The sequence below is a fragment of the Malaclemys terrapin genome, chromosome 25 (assembly GCF_027887155.1).
Source record: "Malaclemys terrapin pileata isolate rMalTer1 chromosome 25, rMalTer1.hap1, whole genome shotgun sequence".
NCBI classification, from domain to species: domain Eukaryota; kingdom Metazoa; phylum Chordata; order Testudines; family Emydidae; genus Malaclemys; species Malaclemys terrapin.
Genome location: NC_071529.1, coordinates 6,501,777 through 6,520,522, shown reverse-complemented (window position 1 = coordinate 6,520,522; position 18,746 = coordinate 6,501,777). Strand labels below are relative to the sequence as shown.

Sequence of the window (18,746 nt, the reverse complement as noted above, 5' to 3'; positions counted from 1 at the left end):
ATACTGCAGCCTACGTTCAGTCAGGTGGGGCCTCGGCCCCCACTCCCCACTGTGACCTCCCTGGGAAACCCCTTTAAACCCAAACACATCACCGATGCCTTTCACGTGTACATTCAAAGGCAAGCAAAACAACTGGACATTCCACGTGCGGCTGGGTGAGCCCTGAGCAAACCTCCGGCTGGGGATAGAGAGGCAGCTTACTGGCTTCCTCTTTGCACTCTGGAAGAGGCTTGATTGATGAATGACTCCTTGACATCACCCTCACCCCAGCAACAACCTGAGGTTCCTAGGAAGCAATCCCCTCTCCCTGTGCCTCCCTGGAGGAGATGAGTCACAGAGGCGGTGTGACTCTCTCGCCTGTCGATCGTCTGCAGTGCCAGGGGGTCCCGAAGCGGGCAGGCTCTCAGAGAAAGCGAGAGGGGAAGAAACGAGAAAGGACAAGAAGAAACGTGTCTCCCCCCCCCAGCTGCACCCCGCAGTTCTCTAGAGCCGGCGGGCCTCCCATTCTGCAGCAGCTACCCACCAAGTCCTGCCCCTCCGTAGCTTTCACCTCTGAGCTGCTGTGTGAAGGAAGAGAAGGCATCTGCCTGCTGCTCTGTGTCTGTGCTTGTGTGGGGCCCTGCATCTCTTTCCCTCTGTTTCTCTTTTACTTCTCTCCCTCTGGCATTCCTCTGTCTCCTCTCTCCCTCTGAATCAGCAGCCCGGCTTTCTCCGAGGACTAAGACTGGCAGCATCTGGAGCCCTGCCCAAAACAGGGCTGGGAGGATGCTCGAATCCAGCCGCTAGCAAGATCGGAGGAGAAAAATCAAGCAGTCGGAAAGCACCGCTGCTCCGCAGTACATCAGCTCGGCAAAGTGGGCAGCCTTGTGCATCGGGCGCTAGTTAGCCGGCTGCGAGCTGCCTCGCCTGGTTTTCTGCTCTCTCGTAATCTCATCGCTGTTCGGCGTCTGTGTGTGTGTGTGTTTGTGTGTGTAGGGGGGAGGACTTTATTTCCATTGGCTAAGCTCTCGCTTCCCACCCACATCTCTTCCACATCACCTTGGTGTCTCCCTCAATAAAACCAGCCCTCCTTATCGCACTGAGGAAATCAAGAGCCAGAGTTTGAATGGATTTTATATAAATATTTACCCCTGCTAGGCTACTGCTGAGCTCCTAGGAGAAACTCCCAGCAGCTGGCCTGATCCTCTCTTCCTCTCTCCTCTCCTGCTCCCCAGAGATAAGGGGTGCAGCCCATTGGAAGGTGGTGGTGGGGAGCTACAGTTCTGTCTGTCTAGAGAGGCACTGACCTGAAAAATAGTGCCAGGATTTTAACAAACTACCCCAATGGATATTAAGGACAGCACCAGCGAGGGCAGCATGGGAAGCCTGGAGCCCTCCAGCATCCAGATGTTTGCCAACACTTCCTCCCTCCATGGGATCCGCCACATTTTTGTCTATGGGCCGGTGACGATAAGGCGGTTGCTGTGGACCATGGCCTTTGTGGGCTCGCTGGGTCTCCTCCTGGTGGAGAGCTCCGATCGGGTGGCTTTCTATTTCTCCTACCAGCACGTCACTAAAGTGGACGAGGTGGTGGCCAACAGCCTGGTTTTTCCTGCGGTCACCATCTGTAACCTCAACGAATTCCGCTTCTCCAGACTCACCACCAATGACCTGTACCATGCTGGGGAGCTCCTGGCTTTGCTGGACGTGAACCTGCAGATTCCAGAGCCCCACCTGGCTGACCCGGCGGTCCTGGCCGCTCTCCAGGAAAAGGCCAACTTTAAGCAATACAAACCGAAAATTTTCAACATGCAGGAGTTCTTGGGGCGGGTGGGGCACGACCTGAAGGATATGCTGCTGTACTGCAAGTTCAAAGGTCAGGAGTGCAGCCAGAAGGACTTCAAAACTGTGAGTATGGACAGAGCTTCTGCTTCCTTTCTCTTCTCTGGGTGTGCGGCCGGGTGTGGGCGGAGAATCCAGCAGGTGCTTAAGGTGATGCGATCAGGCCAAGGGTGAGTCCAGAGAGAACCATCTCTGCTGGGTTCAGGCTTCTCTTGCGTGGTACTGGGAAAGAGGCAGGCAGCCTGTTGAGTTGAAGTTTGTTTGCCAGAGGCCTTTCATACTGGTTGATTGTCCCTAGTAGGCTAGCAGTTCCCAAGGGCGGCTTGCCATCAGAGCTGTGATTTGGACAGGCCCCTGGCGACCCGCCTAGCAGATAGTGTGATCCGTGGCTGTCGGGCTGCGGTGAGTGAGCTGCGGTGGCAGGCCGATGCCTTGGGCTGGACAGATGCTAGTGCAAAAGGCAAAGGTGCTGAGGTGGAGAGAGGTCTGAGTGCAATCGTTGGGACAGCAGCCTTGGCCTGGGCTGTGCGGCTTTGATGGACCCGCGGTTTGCGGCCTCGTCATTCGAGGCGGATCCTGCGTTGTCGGCCTGCGATTCTGGCTCCGAAATCCTCGGCGCGGTTGCTAGTTTGCTGTGCGGTGCGGGTCCGTTCCTGCCGCTGCGTTGGCGCGAGAGGTAAAATGAATCCCCCAGGCTCGGCTACGGTCCCAGCGCTGGGTTCGTTCCCTGGGCTGGCTGAGATGTGAAACCAGCACCTGAGTCCGGGGAGAGTGAGAGAAGCAAACGGCTTAAGAGTATTTGATTACACCCCTGACAGTGACTGACACTTGCCTGTGGTGTTTCACGGATGGAAAGCAGCCGCTCTAAACACACACACACGCACGTCACTTGAAAGAAAGCGTGAATTCCTGCGGAAGAGAAAGCGGTGACCGTTCTGATAGCAGAGGGGCCAGGCTTGCATGGGGGATGCTGGCGTGGGTGGGAGAGGGGAAAGAGGGTTTCCGAATAGCGCCTGTATTTTTTTTAAACATCTGGTTTGATTGCTGTCTCAGAGGTGAGTGCTCATCATTTCTTGTTGGGGTCTGCGACTTGCATCGGCACTCTCCCGGTGGGCTTCTCTCCTAGCAGGTTTGGGGAGAGTTAAGTGAACCAAAGAGTGCATAAAGCTGGTTGCTTTCAGACGTTTGTTTCTGCAGGATGGACACTGTTTGCTCTTTTTGCTACCGGTTGTCCCAGGGGTACATGGTGTGGTTATATTAGCATCGATTGCTAGGTTGTCATAATGGACTGCGCGCTGTCTTTTGATTTCATGGGCATAGGGACCATGTCACCTCTACAAATGCAACCTTTTGTCTCTGCTACTTTTGTATCTTGCGGCTTAAGCTGACTTGTGCTACTGGCACATGGCTGTGAGGTGGAGAATGTTTTCCTGGAACATCCGAGCGGGGAACGTTGTATTTTCTGGAGCAGTAATTGGCAGTTTCCAACTCATGACCCCCCTTCAGGACCAGCTACCTGGTTACGAGCAGGAATCGGTGCTCGGAGGTCATTAAACACAGCTCGGATTGTTCAGAGGATAGGAAGGTGTGTAGAGGTGCATTAAGTCAGGACAGGCACTAAATCCTGTGCTGTTGCCTGGGAACAGACCGGTGTGTGTGTGTGTGTGTGTGTGTGTGTGTGCCGGGGGGGGGGGGAGGAGAAGCCCATATGAGAGTTCAAGCCATAAAAGTATCGTTCAAGTCAGACGTTGGCCTGAGCCGAAAGTGATCCCTGAGCGAAGTCCTCAGACACTGGGAGTGCTCGTAATCCAGATCCCCACAGTGCATATGCCTCTTCCGTCGAGAATAGGCCGCCCCAAACCAGATGCAGACTGGCTATTATGCAACAAGTGTCTATTAGCTGAGAATGAAAGTCCCAAACACTTACAGGGTGACAGTTTCAAAGTGCCTCAGTGACTTAGGTGCCTAATTCCCATTTTCAGAACCAAGGCACTTAGTAGCCTGAATGGAGGTCAATGGGACTTAGGCTCCTAAATCATTTGATCCCAGATTCACAAAGGTACGTAGGTGCCTAACTCCATAGAAACCAATGGGATTTAGGCACCTAAATGCCTTTGAGGATCTGGCCCTTAGGAACTTTTGGTGATTTTACCCGAAGCTTAAAATCCAGGGGTGTCACAATGACGCATTGTGTTTCTGTGATTGAGTTTCCATGAACATATTGATTTCCAAAAAGACGCTGACCTTCCATGGGCTGCCACAGAACGCTTAGTCTGCCAAAGGAGGCTAGCCCCAGCTAGGAACAGGCAGGGTCTTTGCAGGGTAAAGTAATACTGGTATTCCACTGAAATGGCCACGATGGGATCTCTGCCGTAGGATGCAGTTGTTTGGGCCCTGCCTGAAGAATACGCTAGTTCTTTTAAGATAACCTTATCTTTGGTGTGTCATGTCTGGTGAAAATCTCTGCTCAAAAGCAAAGGCCTGAATAATGTGCTCCCCTGGTCCGTTTCGCCTACGAGTTCCCCCCCCCCCCCCAACTAGAAGCTGAAGGCTGGTGAATCGCACTCCGTGCATTTGACCGTCAGGATTCAGTTTGTGACCTGTTGCAAGCCACTGCTCCTTTGCCGTGTGTGCCATGTGGTTTCCTGGCATCGATACTGGAGTGGCGCCGGATGGAAAAGGAGGTGCCATGGTTTTAAAGGCTGGTTTATAAATCACCGTGGCACATCCCCCATCTCCTCTAGGGCTGTTTTCCTTTTGCTACCGATTGTCCTGTGGACACGTGGTGTGGTTATATAAGCACTGATTCCTAGGTGCTCATAATGGACAAAGCTCGGTTATTTGGTTTCACCTCTTGGGGGTACCTCGATGTCAAGCGCAAGGCTGTTTCCTAATCAGATGCCCCACCCTGGAAACTCTCGCTCTTCTCGTTCGCTTGACCAAATTACACATTTCCCAGTCCAGAGGCCAAAGAAACAGGAACCCATTAGCAAGAGGGGGAGGTCTGCACTGAAGTGCCGCTCTGGGTGCGGGTGTGCGCAGCGTCTGCTCCCACATGCGGACGTGACAGCCTCACATGTCGTCTTTGCACTGTGGAGCAAGGCAGGCAAGGGGAAGGCATAGCCATGGTGCATGGAGTAGGTGGCTTTGCTCCATTCTGCTGTTCTCCCAGTTCCCTTCCTATGCTGGCACTCTGTTATTTATTTAACAGGATTCCAGCTGTGTTTTCTGTACACGCTGTGCTTCCTTCCTCCCAGGGTACTGCCAATGCCTCCTAGCCAATGGTTAATCAGATTCTGGGCAGCTCGGGGTAGTGAATTCCTAGGCTTTTCTGCAAAGATGCATCCAAGTGGCTTCCCAAGGACTTAGCCTCCTTCTCTGAGCTGATTCTGGAACTGGTGCGCAAGAGCAGACAGCACTGTGAAAAACGGGAATCCCAGTGGTCGGCGAAGCATTGAGTATTAGGCAATAGGTGACTGTGGGGCATGCCAGTATCCCAAGCAGAGTGTTTGGGGCAGAGGAGCACAAGGGCGCCCCGTTGGGAAGAAGCCCAAATAAATGTGTTCGTCTCTAAGGTGCCACAAGGCCTCCTCGTGGTTTTTGCTGATACAGACTAACACGGCGACGCCTCTGAAACCTCCCCCTTTTTGCAAATTCAAAACCCCTGCTCCTGCAATGCCCCCATTTAAGCATGAACCGGGGCTGCCTCCTACTGGCGTTTTTCTGGGGTGTGGGTGAGTGAAATAGCCCTGTGGTGATGCCACATTGCAGCCGCGGGACATTTCTGCCTTCGTGTCATGCTGATCCCAGCTGCGGTGAGCTTGCAGCCGGGCCCCTCTGCGTGTAATGCCGCTGCGTTCAGGGTGGCGTGGAGGCTGCTGCGATGCTTCCCCATTGGGCCTGCGGGCCTGGTGGCCATTCCCTTATTTAGGGTTACCATTCGTCCGGATTTACCCGGACATGTCCTCCTTTTGTGTGCTAAAAATAGCGTCCGGGGGGAATTTGTAAAGCACTCACAATGTCCGGGATTTCCCCCCCGCAGAGCAGAGCGAGCGGCTGGGAGGGCTGCAGGGAAGTCCCGGGCTGGACTCAGGAGCAGCTGTAGAGGAGCCGGATCCGCCCTGCATTCTGAGCCGGCAGCTCCCTTGCAGCCCAGTCCGGCAGCACTGTGCAGGGCCAGACCGGGTTTTGTTGTGCAGGGCCAGGGACCGGGTTTTGTTGTGCTGGGGAGCTCAGCCACGTGTCCGGCTCGGCTGCACAGAGCCCAACACTCTGTTCTGAGCAGCAGGGTAAGGGGGGCAGGAGAAGGGGCAGGGAGGTTCTGGAGGGGGCAGTCAAGAAACGGGGGGGGGCTTTTTGGGGGGAGTGGAGAAAGTTTTGGGCAGTCAGGGTACAGGTAGGGGGTAGGGTCCTGGGGGGCAGTTGGGGGGGGGTCTTAGGAGGGGGCAGTTAGGGGACAAGGAACAGGGAGTCTTAGGTAGGGGGTGGGGTTCTGGAGGGCAGTTAGGAGCAGGGGTCCCAGGAGGGGGCAGTCAGGGGACAAGGAGCAGGGGGGGGTGTTTGGGAGTTCTGGGGGGGGGCTGTCAGGTGGCAGGGGTGGGGAGATGGATCGGAGCAGTCAGGGGACAGGGAGCAGAGGGGTTTAGATGGGTTGGGAGTTCTGGGGGGGGCTGTCAGGGGGTGGGGAGTGGTTGGATGGGGCGTGGGAGTCCCAGGGGTCTGTCTGGGGGTGGGGGTGTGGATAAGGGTTGGGGCAGTCAGGGGACAAGAGGCAGGGAGGCTTAGATAGGGAGTGGAGTCCTGGGGGGCAGTTAGGGGCAGGGGTCCCAGGAGGGGGCAGTCAGGGGACAAGGAGCAGGGGGGGAGTGTTTGGGAGTTCTGGGGGGGCCTGTCAGGTGGCAGGGGTGGGGAGATGGATCGGAGCAGTCAGGGGACAGGGAGCAGAGGGGTTTAGATGGGTTGGGAGTTCTGGGGAGGGAGTGGGGAGTGGTTGGATGGGGCGTGGGAGTCCCAGGGGTCTGTCTGGGGGTGGGGGTGTGGATAAGGGTTGGGGCAGTCAGGGGACAAGAGGCAGGGAGGCTTAGATAGGGAGTGGAGTCCTGGGGGGCAGTTAGGAGCAGGGGTCCCAGGAGGGGGCAGTCAGGGGACAAGGAGCAGGGGGGGAGTGTTTGGGAGTTCTGGGGGGGGCTGTCAGGTGGCAGGGGTGGGGAGATGGATCGGAGCAGTCAGGGGACAGGGAGCAGAGGGGTTTAGATGGGTTGGGAGTTCGGGGGGGGGGCTGTCAGGGGGTGGGGAGTGGTTGGATGGGGCGTGGGAGTCCCAGGGGTCTGTCTGGGGGTGGGGGTGTGGATAAGGGTTGGGGCAGTCAGGGGACAAGAGGCAGGGAGGCTTAGATAGGGAGTGGAGTCCTGGGGGGCAGTTAGGGGCAGGGGTCCCAGGAGGGGGCAGTCAGGGGACAAGGAACAGGGGGAGGGTTGGGGGTTCTGGGGGGGCGGGAAGTGGGAGGGGCAGGGGCGGGGCTAGGGCGGGGCTCCTCCCGTCCTCTTTTTTTCTTGCTGAAATATGGTAACCCTACCTTATTGCGCGGCAGGAGAGCAGCGTCCTGTGCCAGACTCCAGCAGCAATGCTGCGGCTCTCCAGAGTGGGCAGGGAGAGAACCGCATGGGGAAGAAAAGAAACCCCAGAAGCCACAAACTGCAACCAGCTCCTGGTTGTGTTGGCAGGAACCCCGGCACCGTCAGAGCCCGGGAATCCTTGGTACCCAGGCATCGGGCAGTCGCGCGGGTGTGTTTGTGGCATGTACCAAGTGGGGTGTCTGTGGAGTGTACCAAGTGCATTGGGCAGCATAGGGTAAAAAAGATCTCATGTGCAACCCTTATGCTGCTGAGACCCCAATGCACTCTGCTCTCGTACCAGGCAGGATAGCTACTGTCCAGCGCTCTCAGCAATGCAGGGTCAGGGCCCCCTGCACCCACCACCCAGCTTGGCGCTCTATCGCTTTGCTTCTCTAATGGTCGGACCAAGCTCCGTGATGGGTTCATGGGAGGACGCCTAAGAGCTGGGAGGTGAGGAAAGAGGGGATCAGCTATAGAAATGGGAGAGTGGACAGACGAAGCCAGTGGCAGAGGGCAGACCAGGAAGGGACAGTGCTGGAGAGGAGAGATGGCGCAGAGGAGACAGGAGAGCCGAGGGCAGGGCTGGAAAATAGGGAGGGGTGGACCCACTGAGCACAACGGGAGGATTAGACAGCAGATCTGGTGCAAATACAGAGGACACGAGCACAGAACAGGAGTGTTATCAATGTTCTCTTGTATCCTAAGAGAGAGAATAGCCTCCACCAGCAGAGAGAGAATTGGGGTTTTCCTGAAATTCTAACCACACATGGATTGAAATGCATGAAGAAATGTGATTCTATCTTAACATCATCTGCTAATTGGGGACTGTTTTATACATACTGTTGTGTGTGCCCATTTAGGTCAGTGGTAACATTAAGACTTGGTGCGTGTATTTGTCTTTATTGTTGTATGTGTGTTTATTTTCAGTACAAATGATCATCAATAGACAGTCTCCTTACAACAGGGACTGCCTCACGTAAATATTTCCATTAGGGGAAAAATCTACCTACTTACTTACCTACCCAATCTCCAGATATTCCTTTCTCACTCTCTAACACATCTATAACTGTACTAATAAAACTGCTAAAATAGCCCTTTTTGTTCACTCTGATTACCCTATCCTAAGCTTTTTTATGCTAATTCTTCATCCACTTTTGGAGAATCAATTTTGGATGTTGGTTATTTGAGCTGGTTAAATATAAAAAAAAATCTGGATAAATTATTAATCAAAAATTGGTAATATTGGCTCAATAATCTGTTTGAGGTGTTGTCCTAGGGAGCTAGCAATCTTCATTAGTGAGGGGAATCTGACACGAAAAAGGGTGCTTCTCGCACTGACAAGACTTGATTTCAGACAGATCTTCTGGGCCCTACTACTGGGCGCTCGCTGATGGCATTCTTCTTTAGCTCAAGTGGGAAAGATCCGTGCTTTTGGAGCTGTAGTCCCAGAGTTCTAGTCCTGGTTCCCCACTGCAGGATGTGGACTCTTCAGATGAGGTGCAGCCACATGTGCTGAGTGGCACATAGTTAAATGCAGACATCTGTTAATAGGCCAGCGTTGCATGAGCTTTTCCCGCATGCATGATAAGACAAAGGATCTGTGTGCCACTGCACTTGCTGGGAGCATTGCCCTGCTCCCTTGCTGTGGGACTTCGGGTTGCTTGGAACGAGGCTGTGTCCAGTATGATGGTGCCTCTTTGAGTGCAGCTACCTGAGGGGATGACAAGGCTGGGGAGAAGGAGAGAGAGGTCTTTGGACATGGTAGGAGGGAGGCAGGAGACACACGTGTGTAGAACTGTGTGAAGGGACCTTGCTAGCTGCTCATCTCTGTATTCGTAATGGCAGGGTTACTTGTACAGCCCCTGGGGATTTCTCTGCGATGCCTCCAGGACAACGTGCAGAGATGGGTCGGCGCCAGAACCTCAGGGCAATTTGGTTCTATATCTGAACTGGGCTCCTCCCTGAGCACTGATTTGCTGTTTGGTAAGTGAGACGGATAGAGGGTCAGAGAGAGACACAGACGTGGGTGGCCTGTGTGGAGAGAGGGGCTGGAGAGGGGAGAGGGAAACATCTCCTCCTGTCTGTGCAGCCACACAGGTCTCTGTGAGCACATCAGCCCAGGGTTCTGCTCTCTGTCCTGCCTCCATGCTGAATACAAAGCCCCGTTCAAGCTCTGATCTTCAAACTCTTCCTGAGACTGGCCCTGGCTACCTGAGACATCATCTCTCCCACCATGACCATGACCCCCTACTGCAGCTGTGCTCCACCAGAGCAGCGGGCATGCTGACCAACATGGGACAGGTGGTGAAGGCAGGAGACAGAACTTCCAGAGGAGCTGGACCTAGTCTGTGGAACTCATTGCCACAAGAGCAAAGGCCCCGGGGCTCAGTGCAGTCAGAGCTGCACAGAAATCTCAGCTCTCTTACTTAGCTTTTCCTCAATATACTCCTCACAACCCCACCTGGACACCCACCAACTCTCACACACAAACATATCCTCCTGCTCACACAACACGCCCACTCACTCAGACATGTACACAACACACACATCCGCCCCGTCATACATACATCCTCCCATTCACACGCACATACAAAACAACTACCCACAAGCTCGCATACAAACACAGCCAGCTGCTCACGCAGACACACAATTCACCCACCCGTTCTCACACACACACATAGATAGTCAACACACATCAACACTAAAGCCCTATTCAAACGATTTTGCATACAGGCTGGCAATAATTGGAGAGAGTGTGTTATGGTTTACAATACTTGTTTAGCTACTACTGTGATGGGGGATAAATATGTCCCTAGTTAGGTTGAATAATAGAGACAAAGAAGGGGATGTCTACACTGCAAAGAAACCCCCCCCGGGGCCAGGTCTCAGAGCCTGGGTCAAGTGCTATTTTAGTAATGGGGGCAAAAGACATATTGGCTTCAAGATTAAGCTTGATAAGTTTATGGAAGGGATGGTATGATGGGATAGCCTAATTCTGGCAATTAATTGATCTTTGATTATTAGCAGGTAAATATGCCCAGTGGCCTGTGATGGGATGTTGGAGGGGGTAGGATCTGAGTTACTACAGAGAATTCTTTCCTGTGTGTCTGGCTGGTGAGTCTTGCCCACGTGCTCAGGGTTTAGGTGATCGCCATATTTGGGGTCAGGAAGGAATTTTCCTCCAGGGCAGATTGGCAGAGGCCCCAGGGGGTTTTCGCCTTCCTCTGCAGCGTGGGGCACGGGTCACTTGCTGGAGGATTCTCTGCACCTTGAGGTCTTTAAACCACGATTTGAGGACTTCAATACCTCAGGCATAGGTCAGGGGTTTGTTACAGGAGTGGGTGGGTGAGATTCTGTGGCCTGCGTTGTGCAGGAGGTCAGACTAGACGATCATAATGGTCCCTTCTGACCTTAAAATCTATGCATCTATGAGTCTATTTTTAGCCCCACAGCCCGAGCCCGTAGCCTGAGTCAGTCGTGCCCGGCTCAGAGACTCGGTGCTTTTCTTCTTTGCAGGGTCGACGTTCCCGAAGAGGCCTAGAAAGGTGAGATCCAGAATCAAAGCCTTCTCCAGTGGCTAGGTCTGGCAGACTTGGATTCTACTGCAGAGGGTCTGTCTACACTGGAGCTGGGAGCTGATTGAACGAGCACACTGGAAACAGAAGTGGAGCAGTGGGCGGGGCTAGCTGTCCTATATCTGGGCATGTTTAGTATTGAGAAAAGAAGACCCTAACTATGTACTCGGGGCAGCGAGCCTCTCCCGTTGCTCCTGGCTACACTTCTAGCGTTAGCATCCCCGCTAGGTCAGCGTAGTGTGAGCTAAACGTTACACCTGCAGTGCCGGTGCAGACATGCCCTTTGGTGCCTCTGGTCTCCAGCTGCACAATGGGCTAACTGCAATCCCCTACTACACAGGGCTGTGAGGGAGGAGACACTGTAGGCTGTGAGATGCTGGGGTAATGGGGGGCCATATGCCTGTCATGGAGAGACGTGTGTTCTGACAGCAAAGAGAGATGAGACTGAATGTGTGGAAAAGGGGACCTGAGAGGAGGCAAAGAATCTCGTGATGGAGCCAGCTGGGGGCGGGGAGTCTTTGCCTTTCCTTGCCAGAGGCCTTGGCGTACTTTCGCAAACCCAATCTGTCCAGGTGGCGGGGCAGAAATGCTGAGTCGTGCATTTCGAGTGACTCCCTTCGCCAAAGACATCCGTGCCGCCGTAGAACGAAAGCTCTGCGGCTCCTGAGTCGGTCTGGCCTGTCCAAGGAATAACCACAACAAATGGGGTCTGAGCTGGAGGGAGACGCCAGTTCCCCGAAGAGCAGGGTCAAGAATGGTCTGTCCAGGGAGGATGTGGACAGCCAAGGGGAGGCGGCTTGTTTAAGGCGGGTGAGGAAATGAAAATGGAGGTTAGGATTGCTGGAGTGGTAGCAAAGGCAAGAGGAGCGGGTTGCAATCACTACGAAGGACAATCTTTGCTGTATCTGCTAGTGCTAGAGAGGAAGGGGGCTAAGGGCACTTGTCTTTTACCTGTGAGACCCGTGTTCAAATCTCTGCCGAGTCGCAGGCTTCCTCTGCGAGCTTCGGCAAATCTCTCCGAGCGAGGTATTTAGGTGCCTGCAGACAGAGATGGACACCGAGTGTGACTTACGAAAGCTTTTGAAAATCCCACAAGACGCCTGTTTCCACTCGTAGGCGCCTAAATACCTTTAGCAACGCGGCCCGCTGGGCCTCAGTGCCCCATCTGTGACAGGGGGACGCTTGCACTGCCCTGCCTCACACAGGAGTTGAGAGGACAATCGCATTAAAGCCTGTGAGGAGCTCAGGTGGGGCCCTAGACGCTAGAGCAGCGGCTCGCCACCTTTCCAGATGACTGGCCCCCTTTCAGGAGGCAGCTTTGTCTTGCGTACCCCCAAGTTTCACCTCACTTAAAAAAACTGCTTGCTTACAAAATCAGACTTCAAACTCCGAAAGTGTCCCAGCGCACAATGCCTGGAAGACCGCTACCTACCAGGGGTACATGTACAGCTGGCTGAGAACCACTGAGCTAGAGAGCAGGGACAGGAACGACTCTCAGCCACGGCTTCCCATTGCTTGCCCAGCCTCACAGGCCTCCCTGACACACAGCCTGGCCTAAGCGCTCATGGAAGAGTTGCTTGGCTGCAGTGGAGCAGCAGAGACAAGGAGAGAAGCATTGGAACCCAGCTGGGCTCGTTCCTAACGGAGCACACGGCTCATTGTGGCTTTCTCCTGCGGTGGGGAAAAGGGCTGGGCCCCGAGTGACAATGTGGTTTCTTTGATTTCTTGCGCGACTGTGAAACCGCACCTGCTGCTGCGCCTCCTGCGCTCCTGGCAGCCTGGGAACCAACCTGGGACTTGCAAGAGGCTCAAGGTGTGAGGTCAGGAAAAGGCTGGGAACACAGGGGGGAGGAAAGTCGGTGCAACCGCTCCCCGTGCATGGCCCTCTGCTCTGCGGCAAGCCCCCCGTGGAGACCTCCTGCCAGCAAACAGGACTGTCCCGGCCAAAATGGGACATACGGTCACCCTATGTTCAGTCCATATTCTGCCTAGAACTGCAAAACACAGGGGAGCATGTAACGTTAAGCTTCTCTCCGGGCTGCTCCTAGAGGCTAAATCTCCCTCCACAGCCACCCTGCGGGGTTGCTGGATAGAACGCAAGGGCCTTCACAATGCAGCAGCAATGCAGGGCCTGATTGTGCCAGTCCAGGTGAGGGCTAAAGGGGAAGGGAATTCTTACTGAGGGAGGGAGCTCCCTTTGCTACAGCCCACACCCTGAGAGTCACCCAGGAATGTGCAGAATCTGGAGGGTCAGCAGGAGGCCGGGACTATCCAAGTGCCAGCCCAGCTCCTTCCTCCAGACTGGCTAGGTGTTCCTCTTCCACCCCACCCTGCTCTGTGGCGGTGGAGAGATAACCACGGCCAGCAGCTGCCCTGGGGGACCCCTTGCCTGGAAGGAAATGACATACAACCAAGCTGAAGTCACAGGTGTGACGCACTCAGAGGGGAAGAATGGTCTGGCACTGTGGTTGAAGCGCAGGGCAGGGAGCTGGGAGTCCTGGGACGTACGGCCAACTCCCTCGCGGGTTCCCAAGTGAGGACGGGCAAGTCACAAAGGCCAACCATGGTCACTCCTTCAGGGGCCTCAATATTCTGGGCATCCGAAAACCCAAGGCACCCAGTAATAGAGCCCACTTTTGAAGAGGTCGGCCTTCTCCTCTCGGAGCTAATGGTACTGACCCAGGGGAGGAGCCTGTCATGGAACTAAGCGTTGCTGTGAACCATCCCGTTCGTGTATCAAGCCACTGACCAGTAGGTACCTCTGTTTCTGCTGTGGAATGATTCATTTCTTTACAGTGGGGCCCTGTCTTCTCAGGTCTCCTCTTCAGCAAGGAGCGGATAAGTAACTATCCAGTGCATTTGCATGTCCAGAAAACAGCCTCAAAGATGGCATTTAAATCCTTGTCAAGGGGAAAATGTGCCTAAAGAATGCAGCTAGCTAGGTGATCGCTTGTGCATGTCCACACTACGCTCCTTGTGTCGGCGGTGCGTGTCCTCACCAGGAGCGGTTGTATTGATTGTATTGTCAGAGTGGGCCATGGAGAGGAGTCCCCCCCGTTTGCCTTCCTCCCCACTTTTAAATCGGATTTACATAAGGTGGGAATCCTTTGCTTCCCAAACTTGACCCCCGCCCCCTTCCCTTCCAGTGGAAAGTTACAAGAAGTCCCAGGGAATGTTTAGTGTCAGGAGACAGGACCACTTGACCTAGCAGTGTCACGGTTAAGTCCCAGGATGCTTCCCAGGAGGGATAGAGATTAGTATCTTCATGGTCTTGTTGTTCCTTCCTGATGGCCCATCAAATCTGACGGCCTGTCCTAGGTGGGTGTCTTCCCAATACACACCCAGTTGTAATGGTTACATAGTCCATATGCCTAACTTTAGGTACAGAAATGATAGATGCGTACGGATTGGATAATCACATTCAGTAAATCAGAACCTTTCCAATGATAGCTTACAAGACCCATCTTGCATAAAGTATATCTCAGTTATGTCATACCCATATTATACGCATATTTTCATAAAGAATATGGAGCCTGGAGTCACAATGATTCTCTTGCTCTGCCACAGACTCCCTGTATGACCTTCAGTAAGTCATTTAGCTTCTCTGTGCCTCAGTTTCCCACCTGTAAAATAGGGGTAATGGCACTGCCTTGTCTCACAGAGCTGAACTTAGCTGAACTCCAGTTCAGTATGCTAGGTAGACCCGTGTGTTGAGCCCTCAGCCTAGGTGTGGCAGATTTATATCAACTGCTTCTTCCTTCCAGGTGAAAGAAAAGGTGGGTGTGATTTGTTCTAGATACTGTCCACCACCCTATGCTGTGGTGCACGGGCACCTCTGTCTGTCACTTTCTCATGCACTCGCTTCCCCGTGCATGAACCAGGGCACCCCCTGACTGCCCCTGGTGAGAACATGGTTTTCTCGTCCCACCAGAAATGTCCAGATAGCAACAAATTTTCCCGTCCTGACTTGGGATGAAAAAGGTCGAAAATCTCAATGACTTTCATGACCCGAAAAATCTTTAAATAAAGAAATGAATGAATCCGTTTGGGTCAATCGCAACATTTTATTTGAATAATTGCCAAATGCTTCATTTTGAATCTGGCCTTTTTTCTTTTTCTTTTTTTAAATAAAACCTTTTTTTGGGGGTGGGCAGAGTCTAAATTTACCAAAACTTCAAAGCAAGATGTTGTTTCAACTCGAAACCCCCAAACTTTTCATTTAAAAAACAAAAACAAAAAGTCAAAATGGGACATTTGGAGAATGTCTTTTTCTCCTATCACGCCTGGAGTTAGAAGATTCGGTGAAACTGACCCTGTTTCGTGAACGGTTTTGGTTTTCGACAAATTTGGCTTTTTGGGGGGCAAAAAACTTCCTGATCAGCTCTTCACATGACACGGGGGAAGAGACACACAAAGTGACATCTCAGCTGGTGGGGGAGGGATAGCTCAGTGGTTTGAGCGTTGGCCTGCTAAACCCAGGGTTATGAGGTCAATCCTTGAGGGGGCCACTTAAAGATCTGGGGCAAAATCAGTACTTGGTCCTACTAGGCAGGGGGCTGGACTCAATGACCTTTCAAGGTCCCTTCCAGTTCTAGGAGATGGGATATCTCCATTAATTTAATATATCCCCCTGCCCAGAAAAGCCAATGTCACTGGGAGCTCAGATCCTGATCAACAGGGCTCGATAAATCCTCACTGTTTTATGTAATGTACAACAGCTCTTGTGTCTCATGAATCCAGCAGGCTTCATCGCAGAGGGCCGCCTTGTAAAAATCATCTTAACTTGAAAACAAAAATTATCCTGTTCTCCTTCAGTGGCTATAAGTGGCCTTCCCTGGCTGGGAATGTCCCCACCATGCAGGAACCCAATAAAAATACATCCATGGGAAGTTGCTTATTGACCATAAACGTTGTTTCGTTTCCAAGAGAACTGAGTGATAATGAGAATTTAAATATTCATCTAGGGAGATCTGAGCTGAGAGGCAGGTGCTGCTACGGGTTATAAAGCTCAGCAGTTGTTTTAAGATCGGCATTTGATTGCCGGTGGGTTTTTAAACCCCCCCGCGCATTGCCTTTTTAGAGACAGAAATGAGACCGATAAGCCAAGTCTGAATAGAGCCCAGCTAGATGATGGGGAGTCTGTCCCTGTGCAGCCCCCTGTATGATCACAGCACCAGACAGAGGAAGAGGTGATGCTTCGTGGCGGGGAAAAGAGACTGGTACGTCTTCACTACCCGCCGGATCCGCGGGCAGCGATCGATCCAGCAGGGGTCAATTTATCGCGTCTAGACTAGACGCGATAAATCGACCCCCGAGCACTGTCCCATCAACTCCTGTACTCCAGCGCTGTGAGAGGTGCAGGCAGAGTCGACGGGGGAGCGGCAGCAGTCAACTCACTGCGGGGAAGACACCACGGTAAGTCGATCTAAGGACGTTATTCACGTAGCTGAAGTTGCGTAACTTAGATCCATTTCCCTGCCCCGCCCCCCCCACTCCCCAGTGTAGACCAGGCATGATTCAGACGGAGAGCCGATGAGTGAAACCAATGGGAGTTAGATGTGTACATACACCTCTACCCTGATATAACACTGTCCTCGGGAGCCAAAAAATCTTACCGCGTTATAGGTGAAACCGCATTATATCGAATTGGCTTTGATCTGCCGGCGTGCGCAGCCCCGCCCCCCCGGAGCGCTGCTTTACCGTGTTATATCCAAATTCGTATTGTATCGGGTCACGTTATATCGGGGTAGAGGTGTATCCCACCAGTGTGTCTAGCGCTCCTCAAGAAGTGATTGCCCTCCTCCTTCCCGTGACCATTTTCATCCAGAAAAGTTCAGTTTTTCACTGAAAAGCTGGAAATTTTCACAACAGTTTTTCATGTCGATGTTCATTTTGCCAACAGAAGTAATTTTGCTGTGGAAAAAAATGTTTTGACTCACACTCCCTGTGAAGTACCTAGAGTATGTTGCATTCTGAGGGTTTGACTGTAAAGGTGAGTCCGCTCTGCAGCTGGGAGCGTGCTTCCCAGCACAGGTAGTGGAATCCCTAGCTCGAGGGCAGCCATCACCCTATAAATAACAGTGAGGCCGTGGCTGCATGGGAGGTGGCTTGGGCTGGCCACCCAAGTAGCAACCCACATGAACCCCTGGGTGCATACACGAGTGGCTAGCCCGAGCAGCTGTGGCCACTAGATCAAGCAGTGTTAGTGCTGGTATGTGTCTGTCTACTCATGCAGGACCTGGGGAGTGAGCTCCCATCTGCTTTGTAGACACACCCTACGGGTGTCTGTGCTGGTGTGAAGCACACACAGAGGTGGATAAAAGAAGGTTTAGGTAACTTCACGTTAAGCTCCCATAGATTTACCTCTGAATCAGGCTTGAGTCCTCAGTGCAGTGCTGTAGGAATTCCGCAAATGGCTTTCGGCCATCATGTCATTTTAAGATACAAACAAGGTTTCCCATTTGCCTGCAACCAGCAAACGAGCTGGTGTAGCACTTGGCATTTCCTTCTCTCTTCATCGCGTTGGTTCCCAACACCTGAGCTTTACCATGGAGAGAAGATTCAAAATGAGAAAATCCAAGGACAGCGCAGTCCAAGAAGACGGGTTCTGCCCGGTTCCCCCACAAAACCTGATCTCAAAAGCAGACCCCATGTTCACTAGGCCCTGTCCATGGTGGGCCTGCTTGAAAGTGGGCCTCTTGGCTTGTCATTCCATCTCGGGTTTGATCGGATCTCACTTCCAAGTAAAGCTGGTCAGAAACCAGAATTTTCATTACACAGGAAATTCTGACATGTTGAAATGTGTGTTAGTTTTGAATTGGAAGGAAAAGTCAAAATTCTGAAAATTGTCATGGAAAATCCCCCCAAAATTTGATCAGAGACATCAGCATTTTTCATTTTGATAAAGGCAAAACATTAAAATAGGATATAAAATCCAATATTTAAATTCATATAAGAGTTGTGATGAAATTAAACAAATCAAGACATTAAAAAGAAACCATTTCAACATTGCCGAAACAAAATGTTTTGAGGTGATTGAAATGAAATGAGGAAGCCAAAAGGATTTGTTTTGACTCTTTTCCATTGACAGTTTTGTCAAAATCGACTGTTTCTTCCGGAAACATTTTGATTGATACAAAATTGCTTTTTCCGACTGGAAACTGCTGCGCTGAAAATTTTACAACCAGCTAAGCTTCCAATCTCTCTTAAAACTGTGCCTTTATTTCCTGGTTTTGCTATTCATGATCCTCAACAGTCAGACTGTTCTGCTCATGTGAATGTTTCTGGGATGTGACTCCAGGCCAGTTCATGAGATCTGTTAAATCATCAAGCAAACTCTGTTTTGTGTTTTTAACCACGGTCACCTTGTGTAGAGTAGCTTCTCAAGGTGTTGGATCCTCCAATCAGGAAACAGAAACAATACTATGTGACTTGGAAGCTTATTCCAGAGTTTAACTTCCCTTATGGTTCGAAAGCTTTCCCTAATATCTAACGTACATCTTCCTTGCTGCAGATTAAGCCCAATCAAAAGCCTTTGATCACATTTAATCATTTGATTACTGTCCTCTTTGTAACAGCCCTTAACCTGTTGTCAGGTCCCACCTCAATCTTCTTTTCTCAATACTAAACATGCCCAGTTTTTTCAGCCTTTCATCATACGTCAGGTTTTCTAAATCTTTTATCATTTTTGTTGCTTTCCTCTGGACTCTCTCCAGTTTGTCCACATCTTTCCAGA

At 52.2% G+C, this 18,746-nt stretch overlaps 1 protein-coding gene across 1 annotated transcript in view; it reads left to right on the top strand.

Moving 5' to 3' along the window:
* The first annotated feature begins 1,178 nt into the window (after window positions 1-1,178).
* LOC128829340 (acid-sensing ion channel 2-like) overlaps window positions 1,179-18,746 on the top strand; it is a 58,591-nt gene continuing 41,023 nt past the window's right edge. Inside the window, exon 1 of the mRNA XM_054014721.1 lies at window positions 1,179-1,887. Coding sequence (XP_053870696.1) covers window positions 1,324-1,887 — 564 coding nt within the window. The 5' untranslated portion in view covers window positions 1,179-1,323. The remainder of the gene's footprint in view (window positions 1,888-18,746) is intronic.